Source organism: Centruroides sculpturatus, unplaced genomic scaffold (assembly GCF_000671375.1).
Source record: "Centruroides sculpturatus isolate CEXI.00-Female unplaced genomic scaffold, Cexi_2.0 scaffold1377, whole genome shotgun sequence".
NCBI classification, from domain to species: domain Eukaryota; kingdom Metazoa; phylum Arthropoda; class Arachnida; order Scorpiones; family Buthidae; genus Centruroides; species Centruroides sculpturatus.
In genome coordinates, this window is record NW_019385507.1 from 79251 (window position 1) to 101722 (window position 22472).

The 22472-nt window shown below is 28.6% G+C and overlaps 2 protein-coding genes across 2 annotated transcripts in view; both read left to right on the forward strand.

Moving 5' to 3' along the window:
- Positions 1 to 22472, forward strand: part of LOC111639653 (protein ced-11-like) — a 39217-nt gene that overhangs the window by 13358 nt on the left and 3387 nt on the right. The window contains exons 15-23 of the mRNA XM_023385569.1: positions 3569 to 3728; positions 7897 to 8040; positions 8110 to 8340; positions 8464 to 8638; positions 10475 to 10537; positions 11517 to 11625; positions 11689 to 11878; positions 11960 to 12102; positions 22093 to 22235. Coding sequence (XP_023241337.1) covers positions 3569 to 3728; positions 7897 to 8040; positions 8110 to 8340; positions 8464 to 8638; positions 10475 to 10537; positions 11517 to 11625; positions 11689 to 11878; positions 11960 to 12102; positions 22093 to 22235 — 1358 coding nt within the window. The remainder of the gene's footprint in view (positions 1 to 3568; positions 3729 to 7896; positions 8041 to 8109; positions 8341 to 8463; positions 8639 to 10474; positions 10538 to 11516; positions 11626 to 11688; positions 11879 to 11959; positions 12103 to 22092; positions 22236 to 22472) is intronic.
- LOC111639650 (protein ced-11-like) lies at positions 14268 to 22176 on the forward strand. Its single transcript, XM_023385565.1, has 7 exons — positions 14268 to 15461; positions 15531 to 15761; positions 15885 to 16059; positions 17897 to 17959; positions 18936 to 19044; positions 19108 to 19297; positions 19379 to 22176. The coding sequence occupies exons 1-7, from the start codon at positions 15360 to 15362 to the stop codon at positions 19541 to 19543; spliced, it is 1035 nt and encodes a 344-aa protein (XP_023241333.1). The 5' UTR covers positions 14268 to 15359; the 3' UTR covers positions 19544 to 22176.

The following is a 22472-nucleotide window of genomic DNA, read 5'->3' on the forward strand; positions in this document are numbered from 1 at the left end:
TTTATATTTATGTAATTAAATTTGAATGCTTTTCAGTTTTTTATGATTGATAAAATTAATTTTAAATTCAAAATTAAAACTAAAAAATAGTTTAATATATTAAATATTATACAGTCAAGTCTGCTTGGATAAGGGAGCATCATGTTCCTTTAATCAAAGTAACAAGATTAACCAGGACCCTTAGTCTCGAGTTTTTCATGTTACAACTCCCAACGTGTTGAAGGTGTCACGTGGTATCATCTCACACTCTGACGTCAAATCGGTAGTCATCAGTTATAACTCGTGTGCTTTCCCATCTCACCATGCGAGTTGCTACTCACGTTGAGTCGAGCATGTGAGATTGCTACATGAAAGTGGAAATGGCTGACAGATACACTATTCTGATGGCAATTAAAACGTTAGAAAGAGCCAAAAGAGTTGTTTAAGAAGGCAACAAATTTTTCAAACACGAGTAGATGCCATTTCTTTTTGTGTCAAGTCAACACTAATAAAAAAATTTTAATTCATAATTGATAAAATTATACAGCAAATTTTTCCAAAAATAAAAAGAAGTATCTAATTCATCAAAAAAGAGAATTAAAAATGATAGTAAATTATATGTATGAATTATTAAGAGCGCACACACTATATTAAGATTATTTATTAATTAGAAGTGTTAAGTTCTGATTAATAAATAATCTTAATAAACAAAACAATTTAAGAAATAGATCAAGGAAGAAAACTATATGAAAAAAGGATTAAATTAAAATACTTTTTCCATTATACAATGGATTTTTTAGCTCCAATATATAATTAATTTTTCAGCTAATTATCTCCACAAATCGAATTGTATTTTTGCTTGTAAATTCGTTGTTGAATTTTCCATTGTTCATTTTCTTATTATTTTCTACATATGTTCTAATATTTCTTTTTGTTCTTTTTGCTTATTTTTTAAAATAAAACCTTGGAGGTTTTATTTTTAACTTGTTACAGTAAAGTTGATTGTCAAACTTGTTACAGTAAAGTTGATTGGTCAAATCATTATAGTCGCAAACCCAGATGCACTGTAAATAATCCCATCGTGCTTAACGACACACGTAAACAAGTGAATATGACCTACTTCTGCTCGCCTTTTGAGTTCACTTGATGGATCTAACTCGAGTCATAGTAACACGAGTGAGTTTGATGACGTCAATTCGAGTACAACACGAAAAACTCGAGACTAAGGGCCCAGGGGATTGTTAATTATATTCAATTCTCTCCACTTTTTTCTGTCTTAAGAGCTGTATGTAACTTATAACATACTTGGAAATGTTAAAATTCATTATTAAGTAATTTTACTGTACTTACAAGTACAGTGTAAATCAAGAGTATCTCCCCTATTTTGAAAAATCGCTACACATGTATGTATTGTTGATAGTTTGGTGAACATGTAACAGTATATGTAGAAACTCTGAAAAGTTCTTTTTAGTCCATACAGATGCTCAAAATGTGCTCTGTGGTTGATATGGCACACATCTACATAGTAATATAGTTCCTGCTACACACAGCTCAGCATGTCTGCTTGGATGTCTTCACAACATTGACAATGTAATGGTGGTACAAACACAGTATCACTAATGTATTCCCACAAGAAAGTCATAAGGAATGAGATCTAGTGGCTGAGGAGACCACTGCAACAATCAATTGTTGTCAGTACTTCCGTGTTTGATCCAGTGTTGTGACAGGGATGTTTTCAAGTAGACACAAACTATGCTGAACAGTGATAACAGACTTGCTAACAGGGAACTCAATTGTACAAAATCCCTTCTCTGCTGCAATGACCACCATTTTTACTCTACTCCATTTAGTGGAAATTACATCTGGTGGGAAATTACATTTTTACTCTACATAATTACATCTGGTGGGAGAGATATGAAGAATACTTTCAGAGTTTCTTTGTATCAATGTGCAGTTTTGCTCATATAAGTCCATTAACTAGTGAGTACTGATTTTTCAAAATTGGGAGAACTTTTTGACTTACCCTATACATATTGGAATATTGGTTTCCATTCTTACTTCATTAATTTTATTGTTCTTTTGAATAATCAGTAAATACAGTATATTTACTAATCACATGACTTTCCTTCTTCCCAGAAATATAGTACACAGTGGTCTAGCTGAAAAGATGTGATAGGGAAATCACATCTCTGTCTGTATGTTTTGTATGTCTCCTCTGTCTCATATGGATTAATTCCCATGTCTGTGTTGCTCATTCATATATAATTTATGAAATCTTTTTAATATGTAATTGCCTCTTATGTGTGTATCTGATAAATCAGATGTTCATTATGAAAAGTCTAAGAAATCTTTTGACTGTCTATTTATTAAAAAATCACCATGGAAGGTTCACTACTCTCCACATAACATATAGCATAGTTTAAAAAGCCGTGTTGCCATGTGCCCACATAACTGTAAGATTAAAGATAGACCCTTATAAACCTTAGAATAATGCTCCCTTATGTGGACTATCACTCTAAAAATACCAATGATAAGCTTTTTAAAACAGACCACTCTACTATCTGATGTGTTAACAGGAGCCCTGCTAATATAAAACGTATGAGAGAAAATCAAGAACACGAGAGAGTACTCTCTTAAGCAAACTGTTCTCTTATCCAATGCTCTGTTAAGTGGCCTTGACTGTATCATCTAATATTAATCAACATATTAAATTTATCTGTTAAAAACAAAGATTTTGAGCAGGAAAATAACATATTTACTATAATTGTAATTATACAATAAACTTAATTAATCTGTATATGTTTTTAATCTATATTTTGTAGATTTCTAATTATAAATGCAGAATACAAATATTAAATTTAGTATTCTTAAAATCACTCAAAAATGTCTTAACATGTCTACATAATAGACATATACAAAAATTTTAGTGTATCTCAGAAATGAGATACACTAAATCAGTGGCACTATTACTTTTACACTAGTTTTAAAATATAAGAGTAATATATTAAATTTATTTTTTATCCTATTATTTATGGAATAAAAAAATGAATTAAATATTTGATAAAAATGACTTTATTAATGCAAGTAAATTGAAAAGTTTTAAAAAAGTATTATGTGATTGAGTTTTTAATTTGCACTTAATGTATGATTTTAGCACTTTTTATACTCTTCTTTACATGTATCAAATACTTTGTATCCTTTTTTCAAATTCAACAATTTTTAAAATTTTAATAATTAGTGTTTAGAAATTATATTTTATATTTATTCATTTACAACAATTTCATTTTTCACTCTGTCATATGTGAAATTTGTCAGAAGTAATATTAATATGAATAAAAGACTAAATTTATTACAGTATTACAGTCTAAACTTTTAATATTTATCTTTGATTGTAGTAATAGTATAGTAATAATTTATTATTCTTTTGGGTTATACAAAATCCTTGTATATTGAAATATTTGAATTCATCTATTTCAAAGCTGAAATTTTTATCATTATCAAGCAATATACAAATGATTAAAATGTTTATATGATAAATTAGAATTCTGATATACAAAGATAATGTTAATAAATTTAATCTTTATTGCAGGAAAAATAGCGTAAGAGAGGATCCACGTACAGCTAAAACGAAATCTCCACATCCAATTAAACAGTTTGACACTGATATGTTTGTGTATTACCGTCCAAATATATTTAAAATGATCTATCTCATGTGGAGTGCACCAATTACAAAATTCTGGACCTTTCAAGTAGGATATGATTAAAGCATTGCATTTATCTTTTTTATTTCATATTTGTTTATTATGCTATAAAATATTATATACTGTGTAATGTTCAATTTAAAAGTAAATTTATATTTTATACTTTATCTTACATTTACATTATATACTTTAAATATCCTAAGTAAGAAAAATTACTATTTTTATTTATAAAAATATTCATTTATTTTAAAAAAATACAATGCTCATAAACTATAATTGGTTATATGAGAGCTCTCCTAATTACATTCAACTTATGAACTTTCATACTTACAATTTGACCATATGTCTAAAATTTAATTTTGCATGGTTTCTAATTGATGCCACCCAAGTGTCAAGAGAAAGTCAGTCTTTGGCCAGTAATAAATAATTAATGCAGATTTATTTCTATTATGTATCATCATTTTTTGTTTTTGTGCAAATTCTGACTTCCCATCACTGCTGGTGAGGTGGTGTTGAAGTTGGTAATGTTTGAGTAATGATATTTATTGCTATTGTTTGCAATTTTTTTTTATAGACTTTTATGACTAGTGCTTCAAAATTGCATCCAAAACATAATAGTAAATCTAACAGTGAAGATAAATGCAAGAAGGTTTGCTCTGTTACCAAGAAAACTACACTTGACATTATAAAACTAAGTGCATTAGATGAAAAAACTCCATTTGAAACACCTGCTACTAAGCAATAGCAAGCAGGTAAATGAGCATAATGTTTTCTTTTAAGTACATTGAAAGATCAAACACCAACATGTGGTTATTCTGTATTTACAAATGTATTTTCTAGATAGTTTTCAACTTACAGCAAAACTTATAACTCATGGCATACTTTATATTGAGACTAGTTTAATATATTTTTAATACAACTTTTACTTGTGTATATCATTCCAAATTCTATGACAAAAAATCCTGATTTTCTAATTAAATTTCATTGATTTTTAGTTGATTAACTTTTTTTTTTTTGAAATAACTAAAAATTCAAATAAATTGTAATATTTAAAGTCATTTGCAATTGCTAAAAGAAAAATATATAAAAATATTTGAATATGAAAGGAATCAACTTAACTATTATAACAAAGTACCTATGTTGTAGTTAAGATTAAGTCTGATCTGTTAAATAATCAAAAGATTTTATCAGACCAAAGAATTTTATCTTATATTATTTATGTAATAATGTATAAATTCTGTATCATTATGTATACATTGATCTCCCCATGTTTGTGAATAATTGGGAGCGAGTAATCCTTCATAAACATCAAGTTCTATTTTAATGCTAAATTTGTAATTCATTCCAAGACTTTGTATTACTGCTGTTTTAAAAACCTGTCAGAAAAATGGATGGTTTTATTAAATATACAGTGCAATGAATTATAGTGAAAGTCATTTTATTTACATATTTAAATAACAATAACCAAACCTTACACAAATCATATAATCCTTGGGACTATTCAATTTATGTAATTATGTAAATGTGATTTAATTTCCAAATTTCCACCAGGAAACTTCAGAGTGGTGTTTAATACATAACTGATATTGTGACCAGATTAATATTGTGAAAACTGTTAGTACTGTGTTGGTGTCAGATCCCACATGAAAAGATCAGCATCAAGTGTATAAAGTATGTTTTTAATGTCATATTATCGGCTATTTTTAAAAAGAACTGTTTTTTATCTTCAAGTTGTTTACCATCTGCCCCTGGCTGGAATTTAAAAAAGGATAGACTTAAATTGACCCAAAATTGTTTGTTTGGTCATTATTATTTAAATATGTAAATAATCCTTTGGACTATATAATTCTTTTTATTTAAGCTGACAAAAAAATAAACAAAACAGTAATATAACTTATGACAGATACCAGTGGCTTAGCTACATATTCAATGCCCTGGAGCAAGTAGAATCGGTGCACCCCTTTGTTCCTCAGAAGAGGTCTGGCAATATTTATTTTGAACATTTAATTTAAAAACATATATCTAATTATTTCGATTCAAAACCTTATTTAATAGCAATTTATTTGAGATTCGAGGCATTTCAATAATAATATATTCAACTTTTAATAAACACAAATATGATAATAAAACAAAATATAATTCTTTAAGTACGGAGTACCTAATAATATTTACTACATAGTATATAAATTGTATTGACAAAATGTGTGCAAGTTTAGTTTCATAATAATACATTTAAAACACTTCAAGATTGATGTTTTCTCGCTTTTTCGTTTGCAAATTGGTCAATTATTTTCTACAGATCAAGTTGACAAGCTATTGTTTATTCAATTGATATAATAGCCAGAGCTAAGACAGTGTTGTGACATGCTGTTTCTTAAATAAGTTTTGATTAGTTTTAGTTTTGAAAAAACTTTGTTCTACTGTTGCTGTCGTCACCTGTAAAGTTAAAAAAATGAGGCATACTTCAATAATGTGGGAGAACCTACTTGAGGATGCGGTGTGAATTAAAAGTAGTTTGGCAACTTTGCTTATAGAAACAATTTCATTTACTTGACTATAAAAACACATTTTAAATTGAAGTAGTTGAAATCCAAAACTAAGCAAAATGTCGGAGAGATATTCCGATTGTAAAAATCCTGATCCTTCTAGAATATTTTTATCAGATGATGCAACAAGATATGCAAGTGATAAGCACTTAAAAAGTGTAATGGTACATATTTGTCCAACGGAGTCAAATCTAATAGTTAATTGATTAATTATTAAATCCAAAAATTTTTTTACCAAAGTTTTTACAACAGACTTTTCTAACTTGGCACCTTCATGATTCGTGCGCCTGGAGCACTATGCTCCAACTGCTCCACGGTAGCTACACCTCTGACAGACACCATACAAATGAGTGTAGTGATTTTTTTTAGCATTGTGCCTGCTGAAACATTCAGTTTGTGCAGGTGCCAACTCCAGTTTACAGTAGTATTTAATCTCCCATTTCCTGAAAGGCCAAAATCTTTAATGATAGTTGAAATTTTGGTGCATAAATTTCCAATTATGAATGATCAAATTCCCAAACACTGATGTCCATGAACATTGAGGGTTTGTGGAATTTTAAATAAATTGGAATTTTGTTTAGGATACTAGTATATATTATTAGATTAATAGTCTGTTTTATGCATTGTATACAGATAATCAAACATCACTATAACCCAATACATTATAAAACTACAAGCCAACCAAGCCAACAATTTGATAATAAATTTAATAATAATAATTTTAGTAAGAGATGGCACCTAACACCTCCCTCTAGTACCAAACTGTTTCATAATTTATTAGTACAGTAGACCCCCCTATAACATGGGTTCATACAACATGGCAAAAGAATTGCAAACGTGTTTGTAAAACATGCTAAAGGAGACTTGTATAATGCGGTAAAACATCATCGCGACTTCTGTTGCGACAGGATTGGTCGAATCTAGACCAATAGCGGACATTGCACAAACCGTTGAGTTTAAACGAGCAGCAGACCTACTAAAAACCATTTATTATTTAACGGCCATAAAAATTGTATTTATATTAATGATGTCTCCAAAGTCAAGCGAATTTTTTGCAGAAAAATAACTTATCGGGAAACATGCGCCCGTTGTTCGATGAGCCGCTCTGCAATGAAAACAAGCTTAAGCAATGGTATCTTCAAACAGTGAGCACTCGGTAAGTAATCCTACAATTTTTTGTTTGTAGCATAGTTTATATGGATTATTTCCAAAAAATTATATGTGATTTGGAAATGTTGAGTCAAATTAGTCTAGAATCGATTAATTTTATGGAAGAAAATCTTTCAAACTGCCGTAGCCGCTAAACTTCACACGTGCCAGGCTGTGATTGGCTCATGTATTTAAGTGACTCGTACAACACGGAATTCATATAACATGGAACATATCTACCATGTTACGGGGGGTCTTCTAGCCCAGTGACATATGGCATTAGTTGGCTTGTAGTTTTATACAGATAATCTTAATTCACATAAACATTAGGGAGAATGAATGAGAAATGAGAATTTATATCTTGAACCAAATATATATATATTTTTCTATTACCAAAAATGTTCTTTTTATATTCTTCATGAAGGGAAATTCTTTAATTTTAATAAAATTTGATTGATTAAACAGTATTCATATATTTATCATTCTAGTTATTCCAGTAATAAATTTCTTGTATTTTGTAGGTGTTTTACATCATTTATCTTGCAATATTTAGTTTAGCAGTGATGTGGCCTTCTTGTGGAAATCAATATCTAGATATTGCAGTATGCACTTGGACAACTTTAATTCTTATTGAGTCCATCCATCGAACTTTCGTATTACATAAAGTAAGATTTAGGTTATTATATTGTCTTCCTTGTTTATTATAATTGTAATATTTGATTTTTATGTTACAGAAATATACAAGTATTCCACTGTTTTTAAAATGTGTAGAAATAATACTAATTATAATCTTCATATTCCTGTATATTGTTAGCCGTATTGTAAAAATTGGATTATTTCTTGATCCTTACAATGGAAGAGTATTATTATGTTGCGGTCTTCTTTATTTTTATTATCGTATTATTGCAATTTATTTACCTATATCACCTACATTAGGTCCTTTGTTATTTAGAGTGAGATTAATGGTAAGAAAATTTTATTCAACTAATTTGATTTATTTAAGTTTTTCATAAAATAAGAGTTATCATTTGTATTTATTTTATAATTTTGTTATAATTAATAAATAAATAAATAAAATTCTTTTATAGGTTTTTGAAGATTTTGTGAATTTTATGCGTATGGTGTTATTAATTATTATCAGCGGAGGAATAGTTATACATGCTGTTTTATATCCTGATTTTCCACTTAGTTTAGAATTATTTAGAAGAACTTTTCATAAGGCTTGGTTTTCTCTGTTTATGACTCCAATTAGTGATTTACAAGGTATGTAATTTTAAAATGTCATCAATTTCCTTTATAAATTTCACAACAAATTTTGAGATATTGGAGGCAATTTATTACATTTTTAAATAATTTATAAATCATAATTCAATATACAGTGGGTGATTGGTTAATGAATATAATCCGTTCCAAGACTTTGTTCGCTATCCGAATTGTTCGTTAACCGATTATCAATTTACCATACATTTGTATTGGAATTTGATTAATTCGTTCTGGAGACCCAAAAAATAAATAATATATACTTTCTTACTACTTTCGTTTATTAGTTATATTTGTTGGGTTAAAGGAATCTGTCTAATGTCGATCACTTTTCTCTCTTCTTCAAGATTTTCTGTAAGTAATTAATAGCATTGTAATTGTAGAGACCCCCAAGTCTATTAACCTCAACCTGGTTTGTATGCCATTCTAAGACAGTTGATCTGACATCCCCAACTTCTTCAAAAGATCTTTAATTAATAGCAGATATCGGCATTAATCCTCTTTTTCATAATAAAACATATCTTGCAGAATTTCTTGGTGTTCTTCCGTCAGATCTGTTTCAAGTTTCATTATGAACCCTTCGATGCTCTTTATTTCTCAGAAGTGATTTTTGTTACTCCTTTAGCTGCTTGAGTCTTTTTGATTATACTGTATCTTTCTTAGATAAGATTGAACTGCACCCTACTGTAGTTTTGTTTGAGCCATACTGCCCAGCAACATCAGACATCTTCTGCCCACTCTCTGCCTTTGCTATTTTACCTTTCGAAAATAAAACTCGACGCAAAACTTAACGAGTGCCCGCCCGGCAGTCTCGCGAATACTATAAAAGAATTGTTTCTGTCAGAAAAATAAAAGGCTGGAATTACAAGCGAGCGTTTCAAAGTTCGGAGGAATACTATCCGATCAGTATATTCCAGGTTGAGCGTTGATGTTGACGTCTCCAGCACTCTGAAAAGCTTCGAATTGTTGCCTGAAGACAAGGGAAAATCAATTGGTATTTGCTATTTTTGTCACTTCTTTTTATGTTTGTTCAGTGAAGTGTTTGTTGTCCGATCATAAAAATCTTTCACAAAAGTGTTCGTTAACTGATCACCCACTGTATAATATTAAAAAATGTATCTAACGTGATAAATTTGATCATATAAATTTTCATTAATAATGACTAATAAAAAAACAGTGGAAAATTGTATTATTGTGGTGAGTTTAAAAGCACACTAAAAAAATAAAGATGTCATTCCTTACTACGTTCTGGTAGTGTCTTAATTCTCAACACTTTAATTATGTGTCAATGCCTGTGATATAAGCATACGACAGATGTCGCAATAATTATATGAATAGCTTTAAAATAAAAGAAAAAAATTTTTTTGGCACTGTCATACTATTGTTTTTGTGTTTAAAATTAAATTACACTGTAAAGTCATCTTTTCTTTCAAATTTTTATTTGGGAAATTCAGCTTTGTTTTTATTTATATACTTTCATGAATTTTTCTATAAAATATAATGGAACAGGTTCATAGGAAAGTCCACAAATTTCTTTTGAATAACTGTGCACATTTATTTGCTAAAATAAACTTTTAAAGTCACTGGCTACACACCAATCTGCCTATGAAAAACTACTACACAGTTATTACTTTTCTGTTCCCAATATAAAGTAATTAATATGAATTAATAATAAAATTGTTTTAACAACACATGATATAAATAATGACTGACTGAAATATGATTACTGTTTCATTGTTGAGTGTATCAACTAGTTAAGTTTTCAATAATTTAACTTCTGCTTTTATTAAAACATACAGTATATGATATATTTATAAATAAGTATCATTTTTACTATAGAGAGACAGGGTTGTCATAAATGGCACTCATTCAATGCCAGTGACCAATGTAGAGCTGGAAAATGTGAGTATTTCATAAATTGAATAAACTATCAGGTCAGTCCATAAGTTCGTGCATATTTTTACCTACAAAAAAGCAACAAAAATTTTTAATTAAATCTTATTTCAATCTATAATGTATTTACCATTATTTTGTACAATTTCTTGCCATCTTGATGGTAGCTTTTTAATCCCGTCTTCGTAAAATTATTTTGGTTTTGAATCAAAATATTCAGAAATAGCCTTTTTTACATTGTTCTCATCCTCAAAAGTTTTTCCTTTTAAAAAATTCTGCAAACTCCGAAAAAGATGATAATCACTGGGAGCAATATCTGGCAAATATGGTGGATGAGGTAAAATTTCCCAGTTGAAGCTTTGGAGTTGAGCAGTTGACGTTGTTGTCAGTTAGCTATTGACAGTTCATGTGGTATCCATTTTCCTAGCTTTGAAACTTTTCCGATTTGTTGTAGATGTCTATGAACAGTTCCATGGGATGAATTTAAACGTTCCGCAATTTCATCAACTGTTAAAGATGGTTCTGCTTCAACTAGTGCAGAGAGAGCATCATCATCAAAGTCAACGGGTCTTCCAGTACGAGCCTTATCCTCCACACTAAAATCATTATTTCTAAATCTTTCAAACCACTTCTGCGCAGTCCTTACACTAATTACAGTTTGATTATGAACAGTATTTAATTTTTTGGCTGCATTTGTAGCATTCTCATCACTTAAAAATAAAAAGTATAAAACATGTCTCTTATATTCATCTGTTACTTCCATTTTAACGAAAATAAACAACTGAAATGTTCCCAATTCTGAACAGTATTATATGAATGAGATCCAATTTAACACTTCAGTGTAAAAAGTATCACATTAGACTGGCATTTTTAACAGCAAAACAAGATTTTTCTCAAGGTCATAAAATACACATGAACTTATGGACTGACCTGATATATATATATATATATAAATTACTTGAAAATATTAAAACAAAATTATTAACAGATGATGATGATACCTGTCCAAATATTGGATTATGGCCTTATATATTTACTATTCAATATTTTGTTTTGTTAAAGTTAATTATGATGACTCTACTTTATGCTCTTTTCAGGTAAGTTGTAAATTTTTTTATAGTATAAAATAATAATTTTAATAATTTTATATATTTATTTAGTGCAACTGCTTCTAAACTTCAAACAGAAGTTGATGCAATTTGGAAATTTCAAAGATATCAGCTGATTGTAGATTTTGCTGCATGTTTAAGATTACCTGCTCCACTTAATGTATTTAGTTATGTTTTAATAGTTTTTCATTGGATAATTAAGTGCTCAACTTGTAAAATCTGCAAGAAAGCTGAAACAACTGCAAGTTTATTAAAATATTTTTACACTTTAGAATAACGTCAAAATAAGTTTATAATTACAAATATTTTTAATATTATACAGGATAATCTTACAGCTCCTCCACCCAAAAACCAAAGATTATCAGAGAAGGATTATAATTATTGGCGTCAATTAGCTCAGGAATATAGCAAGAACCAAGATGAGAAGGAATCAGAAAAAAACTACCAAAAAAAGCAAATGGAAATGCAAGTTATAGACAATTATTAAATTGATATTCATAAAATCTTAAATAATTAATAAACTATAGTACTACAGTTTTAATATTTGGTTTTAAATACAGTAAAACCTCTCTTATTCAGACTTAGTAGTTCAAATTAGTATTTTTTTAATGTGTGTTTTTTTTAAATAATGAATCTACTGATTCTAATCTGGGCTTGAAGCATCTAAGAGTAAGGTAATAGTTGTTAAAGATGTGATTAAGAAACAGCTAGAAAGAAATTGAAAACAAAACTTTAGTTAGTTTTTCTTAAGCCCAAATTAGTAAATGTTGGCAATGACAAGAATGATACTACTACTACTGCAAATCATTGTATTTGTTCACTTAAAATGCACAATAAAATTTGACTTTAAATGAATGTATTTTTTGAGGTTTTACTCAAATACAAAATGCATTTGAGTAAAAACCTCACTCACTCATTCCCCCATTAGTCTGAATTAGTAAGGTTCTACTGTATTTATAAAGTTGATTTATATTTAATTATTTAAATATAAACAAATGATATATAATAGTTCAATTAAAATTTGGCAGTAATATAGTTAATTAATTGTAAAGATGTTACATAATCTGGACTAAAGCTAGGTGGTTAAGTTGTGCCATCTTGTGTTAAATTAATTAATTTAGAATATTTTGAAAGAAAACATTGATTCAGAATGGGATGATATACTTGATAATGTATATCATCCCATTATCTGCACAGTAAGTAGGAGTTGTGGGTTTGAGTCCTGCACTGGATCAGCCTTTTCTTCTAGAATGGGTCAGCAACCTGTGGCACTCTGATTGAATAGAAATGTAGTAAAAATTATGTTTTAATTATTAATTACACATTTAAATGGAAGTCATAGTTCAGCAAAGGCAATGGTACATTAAAAACAAATCTCGTTTGTATATTTCTATTACAGTGCATGCGTTTACACTCCATGTTGCATCTATGTATATACTTCACATGTAAAAACATAATTCAATTAACAACTTGACTTCAAAAATATATATTTTTGAAGTCTGTTATAACCAGATTAATTTTGATAACAAACTTGGTAGAATCAGGTCTCACTCAGAATACCACTATAACTTACATTTGGCACAACACCGCTGAAAGGTTGCCAACCTGTTCTAGAATATGTTAAATTTGATCACTTAAATTAATTATTATTATTTAACCATAATTTGGACTAAAGATATTATATATTATAGCTTGATAAAAATTCAGTGGTATTGTTTGTTGAGTTAAAATATGTTAGAGAATTGAATTGTCTCCTTAATTATTTAAATATAAACAAATGATATATAATAGTTCAATTAAAATTTGGCAGTAATATAGTTAATTAATTGTAAAGATGTTACATAATCTGGACTAAAGCTAGGTGGTTAAGTTGTGCCATCTTGTGTTAAATTAATTAATTTAGAATATTTTGAAAGAAAACATTGATTCAGAATGGGATGATATACTTGATAATGTATATCATCCCATTATCTGCACAGTAAGTAGGAGTTGTGGGTTTGAGTCCTGCACTGGATCAGCCTTTTCTTCTAGAATGGGTCAGCAACCTGTGGCACTCTGATTGAATAGAAATGTAGTAAAAATTATGTTTTAATTATTAATTACACATTTAAATGGAAGTCATAGTTCAGCAAAGGCAATGGTACATTAAAAACAAATCTCGTTTGTATATTTCTATTACAGTGCATGCGTTTACACTCCATGTTGCATCTATGTATATACTTCACATGTAAAAACATAATTCAATTAACAACTTGACTTCAAAAATATATATTTTTGAAGTCTGTTATAACCAGATTAATTTTGATAACAAACTTGGTAGAATCAGATCTCACTCAGAATACCACTATAACTTACATTTGGCACAACACCGCTGAAAGGTTGCCAACCTGTTCTAGAATATGTTAAATTTGATCACTTAAATTAATTATTATTATTTAACCATAATTTGGACTAAAGATATTATATATTATAGCTTGATAAAAATTCAGTGGTATTGTTTGTTGAGTTAAAATATGTTAGAGAATTGAATTGTCTCCTTAATTATTTAAATAAGAATCTGGATAATTTGAATAAATATATTAATCATACTATTTATGTAAAATACTTACTTTTNAATGGTCTGTTTTATGCATTGTATACAGATAATCAAACATCACTATAACCCAATACATTATAAAACTACAAGCCAACCAAGCCAACAATTTGATAATAAATTTAATAATAATAATTTTAGTAAGAGATGGCACCTAACACCTCCCTCTAGTACCAAACTGTTTCATAATTTATTAGTACAGTAGACCCCCCTATAACATGGGTTCATACAACATGGCAAAAGAATTGCAAACGTGTTTGTAAAACATGCTAAAGGAGACTTGTATAATGCGGTAAAACATCATCGCGACTTCTGTTGCGACAGGATTGGTCGAATCTAGACCAATAGCGGACATTGCACAAACCGTTGAGTTTAAACGAGCAGCAGACCTACTAAAAACCATTTATTATTTAACGGCCATAAAAATTGTATTTATATTAATGATGTCTCCAAAGTCAAGCGAATTTTTTGCAGAAAAATAACTTATCGGGAAACATGCGCCCGTTGTTCGATGAGCCGCTCTGCAATGAAAACAAGCTTAAGCAATGGTATCTTCAAACAGTGAGCACTCGGTAAGTAATCCTACAATTTTTTGTTTGTAGCATAGTTTATATGGATTATTTCCAAAAAATTATATGTGATTTGGAAATGTTGAGTCAAATTAGTCTAGAATCGATTAATTTTATGGAAGAAAATCTTTCAAACTGCCGTAGCCGCTAAACTTCACACGTGCCAGGCTGTGATTGGCTCATGTATTTAAGTGACTCGTACAACACGGAATTCATATAACATGGAACATATCTACCATGTTACGGGGGGGTCTTCTAGCCCAGTGACATATGGCATTAGTTGGCTTGTAGTTTTATACAGATAATCTTAATTCACATAAACATTAGGGAGAATGAATGAGAAATGAGAATTTATATCTTGAACCAAATATATATATATTTTTCTATTACCAAAAATGTTCTTTTTATATTCTTCATGAAGGGAAATTCTTTAATTTTAATAAAATTTGATTGATTAAACAGTATTCATATATTTATCATTCTAGTTATTCCAGTAATAAATTTCTTGTATTTTGTAGGTGTTTTACATCATTTATCTTGCAATATTTAGTTTAGCAGTGATGTGGCCTTCTTGTGGAAATCAATATCTAGATATTGCAGTATGCACTTGGACAACTTTAATTCTTATTGAGTCCATCCATCGAACTTTCGTATTACATAAAGTAAGATTTAGGTTATTATATTGTCTTCCTTGTTTATTATAATTGTAATATTTGATTTTTATGTTACAGAAATATACAAGTATTCCACTGTTTTTAAAATGTGTAGAAATAATACTAATTATAATCTTCATATTCCTGTATATTGTTAGCCGTATTGTAAAAATTGGATTATTTCTTGATCCTTACAATGGAAGAGTATTATTATGTTGCGGTCTTCTTTATTTTTATTATCGTATTATTGCAATTTATTTACCTATATCACCTACATTAGGTCCTTTGTTATTTAGAGTGAGATTAATGGTAAGAAAATTTTATTCAACTAATTTGATTTATTTAAGTTTTTCATAAAATAAGAGTTATCATTTGTATTTATTTTATAATTTTGTTATAATTAATAAATAAATAAATAAAATTCTTTTATAGGTTTTTGAAGATTTTGTGAATTTTATGCGTATGGTGTTATTAATTATTATCAGCGGAGGAATAGTTATACATGCTGTTTTATATCCTGATTTTCCACTTAGTTTAGAATTATTTAGAAGAACTTTTCATAAGGCTTGGTTTTCTCTGTTTATGACTCCAATTAGTGATTTACAAGGTATGTAATTTTAAAATGTCATCAATTTCCTTTATAAATTTCACAACAAATTTTGAGATATTGGAGGCAATTTATTACATTTTTAAATAATTTATAAATCATAATTCAATATACAGTGGGTGATTGGTTAATGAATATAATCCGTTCCAAGACTTTGTTCGCTATCCGAATTGTTCGTTAACCGATTATCAATTTACCATACATTTGTATTGGAATTTGATTAATTCGTTCTGGAGACCCAAAAAATAAATAATATATACTTTCTTACTACTTTCGTTTATTAGTTATATTTGTTGGGTTAAAGGAATCTGTCTAATGTCGATCACTTTTCTCTCTTCTTCAAGATTTTCTGTAAGTAATTAATAGCATTGTAATTGTAGAGACCCCCAAGTCTATTAACCTCAACCTGGTTTGTATGCCATTCTAAGACAGTTGATCTGACATCCCCAACTTCTTCAAAAGATCTTTAATTAATAGCAGATATCGGCATTAATCCTCTTTTTCATAATAAAACATATCTTGCAGAATTTCTTGGTGTTCTTCCGTCAGATCTGTTTCAAGTTTCATTATGAACCCTTCGATGCTCTTTATTTCTCAGAAGTGATTTTTGTTACTCCTTTAGCTGCTTGAGTCTTTTTGATTATACTGTATCTTTCTTAGATAAGATTGAACTGCACCCTACTATAGTTTTGTTTGAGCCATACTGCCCAGCAACATCAGACATCTTCTGCCCACTCTCTGCCTTTGCTATTTTACCTTTCGAAAATAAAACTCGACGCAAAACTTAACGAGTGCCCGCCCGGCAGTCTCGCGAATACTATAAAAGAATTGTTTCTGTCAGAAAAATAAAAGGCTGGAATTACAAGCGAGCGTTTCAAAGTTTGGAGGAATACTATCCGATCAGTATATTCCAGGTTGAGCGTTGATGTTGACGTCTCCAGCACTCTGAAAAGCTTCGAATTGTTGCCTGAAGACAAGGGAAAATCAATTGGTATTTGCTATTTTTGTCACTTCTTTTTATGTTTGTTCAGTGAAGTGTTTGTTGTCCGATCATAAAAATCTTTCACAAAAGTGTTCGTTAACTGATCACCCACTGTATAATATTAAAAAAATGTATCTAACGTGATAAATTTGATCATATAAATTTTCATTAATAATGACTAATAAAAAAACAGTGGAAAATTGTATTATTGTGGTGAGTTTAAAAGCACACTAAAAAAATAAAGATGTCATTCCTTACTACGTTCTGGTAGTGTCTTAATTCTCAACACTTTAATTATGTGTCAATGCCTGTGATATAAGCATATGACAGATGTCGCAATTATTATATGAATAGCTTTAAAATAAAAGAAAAAAATTTTTTTGGCACTGTCATACTATTGTTTTTGTGTTTAAAATTAAATTACACTGTAAAGTCATCTTTTCTTTCAAATTTTTATTTGGGAAATTCAGCTTTGTTTTTATTTATATACTTTCATGAATTTTTCTATAAAATATAATGGAACAGGTTCATAGGAAAGTCCACAAATTTCTTTTGAATAACTGTGCACATTTATTTGCTAAAATAAACTTTTAAAGTCACTGGCTACACACCAATCTGCCTATGAAAAACTACTACACAGTTATTACTTTTCTGTTCCCAATATAAAGTAATTAATATGAATTAATAATAAAATTGTTTTAACAACACATGATATAAATAATGACTGACTGAAATATGATTACTGTTTCATTGTTGAGTGTATCAACTAGTTAAGTTTTCAATAATTTAACTTCTGCTTTTATTAAAACATACAGTATATGATATATTTATAAATAAGTATCATTTTTACTATAGAGAGACAGGGTTGTCATAAATGGCACTCATTCAATGCCAGTGACCAATGTAGAGCTGGAAAATGTGAGTATTTCATAAATTGAATAAACTATCAGGTCAGTCCATAAGTTCGTGCATATTTTTACCTACAAAAAAGCAACAAAAATTTTTAATTAAATCTTATTTCAATCTATAATGTATTTACCATTATTTTGTACAATTTCTTGCCATCTTGATGGTAGCTTTTTAATCCCGTCTTCGTAAAATTATTTTGGTTTTGAATCAAAATATTCAGAAATAGCCTTTTTTACATTGTTCTCATCCTCAAAAGTTTTCCCTTTTAAAAAATTCTGCAAACTCCAAAAAAGATAATCACTGGGAGCAATATCTGGCAAATATGGTGGATGAGGTAAAATTTCCCAGTTGAAGCTTTTGAGTTGAGCAGTTGACGTTGTTGTCAGTTAGCTATTGACAGTTCATGTGGTATCCATTTTCCTAGCTTTGAAACTTTTCCGATTTGTTGTAGATGTCTATGAACAGTTCCATGGGATGAATTTAAACGTTCCGCAATTTCATCAACTGTTAAAGATGGTTCTGCTTCAACTAGTGCAGAGAGAGCATCATCATCAAAGTCAACGGGTCTTCCAGTACGAGCCTTATCCTCCACACTAAAATCATTATTTCTAAATCTTTCAAACCACTTCTGCGCAGTCCTTACACTAATTACAGTTTGATTATGAACAGTATTTAATTTTTTGGCTGCATTTGTAGCATTCTCATCACTTAAAAATAAAAAGTATAAAACATGTCTCTTATATTCATCTGTTACTTCCATTTTAACGAAAATAAACAACTGAAATGTTCCCAATTCTGAACAGTATTATATGAATGAGATCCAATTTAACACTTCAGTGTAAAAAGTATCACATTAGACTGGCATTTTTAACAGCAAAACAAGATTTTTCTCAAGGTCATAAAATACACATGAACTTATGGACTGACCTGATATATATATATATATATAAATTACTTGAAAATATTAAAACAAAATTATTAACAGATGATGATGATACCTGTCCAAATATTGGATTATGGCCTTATATATTTACTATTCAATATTTTGTTTTGTTAAAGTTAATTATGATGACTCTACTTTATGCTCTTTTCAGGTAAGTTGTAAATTTTTTTATAGTATAAAATAATAATTTTAATAATTTTATATATTTATTTAGTGCAACTGCTTCTAAACTTCAAACAGAAGTTGATGCAATTTGGAAATTTCAAAGATATCAGCTGATTGTAGATTTTGCTGCATGTTTAAGATTACCTGCTCCACTTAATGTATTTAGTTATGTTTTAATAGTTTTTCATTGGATAATTAAGTGCTCAACTTGTAAAATCTGCAAGAAAGCTGAAACAACTGCAAGTTTATTAAAATATTTTTACACTTTAGAATAACGTCAAAATAAGTTTATAATTACAAATATTTTTAATATTATACAGGATAATCTTACAGCTCCTCCACCCAAAAACCAAAGATTATCAGAGAAGGATTATAATTATTGGCGTCAATTAGCTCAGGAATATAGCAAGAACCAAGATGAGAAGGAATCAGAAAAAAACTACCAAAAAAAGCAAATGGAAATGCAAGTTATAGACAATTATTAAATTGATATTCATAAAATCTTAAATAATTAATAAACTATAGTACTACAGTTTTAATATTTGGTTTTAAATACAGTAAAACCTCTCTTATTCAGACTTAGTAGTTCAAATTAGTATTTTTTTAATGTGTGTTTTTTTTAAATAATGAATCTACTGATTCTAATCTGGGCTTGAAGCATCTAAGAGTAAGGTAATAGTTGTTAAAGATGTGATTAAGAAACAGCTAGAAAGAAATTGAAAACAAAACTTTAGTTAGTTTTTCTTAAGCCCAAATTAGTAAATGTTGGCAATGACAAGAATGATACTACTACTACTGCAAATCATTGTATTTGTTCACTTAAAATGCACAATAAAATTTGACTTTAAATGAATGTATTTTTTGAGGTTTTACTCAAATACAAAATGCATTTGAGTAAAAACCTCACTCACTCATTCCCCCATTAGTCTGAATTAGTAAGGTTCTACTGTATTTATAAAGTTGATTTATATTTAATTATTTAAATATAAACAAATGATATATAATAGTTCAATTAAAATTTGGCAGTAATATAGTTAATTAATTGTAAAGATGTTACATAATCTGGACTAAAGCTAGGTGGTTAAGTTGTGCCATCTTGTGTTAAATTAATTAATTTAGAATATTTTGAAAGAAAACATTGATTCAGAATGGGATGATATACTTGATAATGTATATCATCCCATTATCTGCACAGTAAGTAGGAGTTGTGGGTTTGAGTCCTGCACTGGATCAGCCTTTTCTTCTAGAATGGGTCAGCAACCTGTGGCACTCTGATTGAATAGAAATGTAGTAAAAATTATGTTTTAATTATTAATTACACATTTAAATGGAAGTCATAGTTCAGCAAAGGCAATGGTACATTAAAAACAAATCTCGTTTGTATATTTCTATTACAGTGCATGCGTTTACACTCCATGTTGCATCTATGTATATACTTCACATGTAAAAACATAATTCAATTAACAACTTGACTTCAAAAATATATATTTTTGAAGTCTGTTATAACCAGATTAATTTTGATAACAAACTTGGTAGAATCAGGTCTCACTCAGAATACCACTATAACTTACATTTGGCACAACACCGCTGAAAGGTTGCCAACCTGTTCTAGAATATGTTAAATTTGATCACTTAAATTAATTATTATTATTTAACCATAATTTGGACTAAAGATATTATATATTATAGCTTGATAAAAATTCAGTGGTATTGTTTGTTGAGTTAAAATATGTTAGAGAATTGAATTGTCTCCTTAATTATTTAAATAAGAATCTGGATAATTTGAATAAATATATTAATCATACTATTTATGTAAAATACTTACTTTTATACTATCCATATTAGTATAATAATATCCTTCTCGAAATTATTATCTGCTATTACATATAGAAACATGACAGTTAAGAATCAATCAGTTTATTATTTAGTGATTCATCATATTACCTCTATTGATATTATATAAGTTAGACCAGTATTTCTCAAACTTTTTTACCTAGGGACTGATTTTTGAGGCATGTCATATATGTGGGAATTTTCATTGCATATAATTTTATGTAATAAGATATTTCATTTAACTAATATTGATGTATTGGAATGAATTTTTCATTAATTCTAAAGACTATTAATATTTAAGTTTTATTACATTTTTTATTCTAAGCAACTCATAAAAGTTTAAAAACCAGTTTCAGTGCAATTACTTTATTTTAATAGTGTTTTGAAAAAAGATTTTAATTAGGATTATTTTTGTATTGTAATTTTTTAAGCTTTCCACGAGCCAACTTTTTATAGTACTACAGTTAATACTGGGTGTGTGAAACAAGTGATAGAACAATAATGATATATATTGAAAATAAAAATAAAAGATTCTCTCTCTCTCTCTACAAATTAGAGATACTCAAAATATTTGTAGCATCTGTTTTCATTATGTTGCAATGAATGTGGTTAATATGTATAAACATTTGAAGAGGCTTTATCAGTACGTTTAAAATCATGCATTACAAAAGCATTTAAAGAGTTTAAATTCATCATTTATCCTTCATTTCAATCAAGGATATGAAATATTAACTAAAGAAATAAATTGCTGGCTGGATGGCTGAAGCAGTTAAGATATTAGCCGACTGCTCTGGTGGACCCAGGATTGAATCTGGGTGGTAGAGAAATTCCAGAAATTTTTTATGGGTATGTTGGGCCTCATCCCCACCCATAAAAAAAAGTCCTAGTGCACACAGAGTGGAGAGTCCAAAAATAAATAAATTTTATACATTTTTATTTACAATTTTTGTTAATACTGTTTAAACAATATTAACAGAAATTGTGATCTATAATTAAATCAGGAATAAAATAATAAGTTCTAAGGATTATTTGAATTAATTTCTTAGATTATGTTTTGATAGCTGTGAGTTTTGAACTCAGATAAAAATGAAAACAACCTCCAAACTTGATTTATTTCTTACATTATTTTTGTAATAAATATAAATATCGTATAACACTTATTTCTACGTATTTAAATGGATTAATTAAATTATTTTGTTAGAATAAGACATATTACCGATGATGTCGATTATCAAAAGAAAGTATTAAGACAATTAAAAGGGCGCTTAGGAGTTCTAGAGCGGATGATGGTTCAGTCACATATTTCCTTGGAAAATATCAGACACCTTGCAAAAAAGGATAAAGGTAAATCATATTATATTTTAATTTTATGTTATTAACATTGAGAAATTTAATGTATTATTTGATAAATGTACAAATTTTCATAAGTATGTGGTCAGTTAAATAATTATATTTTAAAATTTCTTAATCCCTTCATATTCCTTTTCAGACTTTTACGAAATATATAATAAATTTTCATATATTATTTTATAGAAAAATTATTTAAAAATCTGATATTATCATTTGATTATAAAAAAGTAT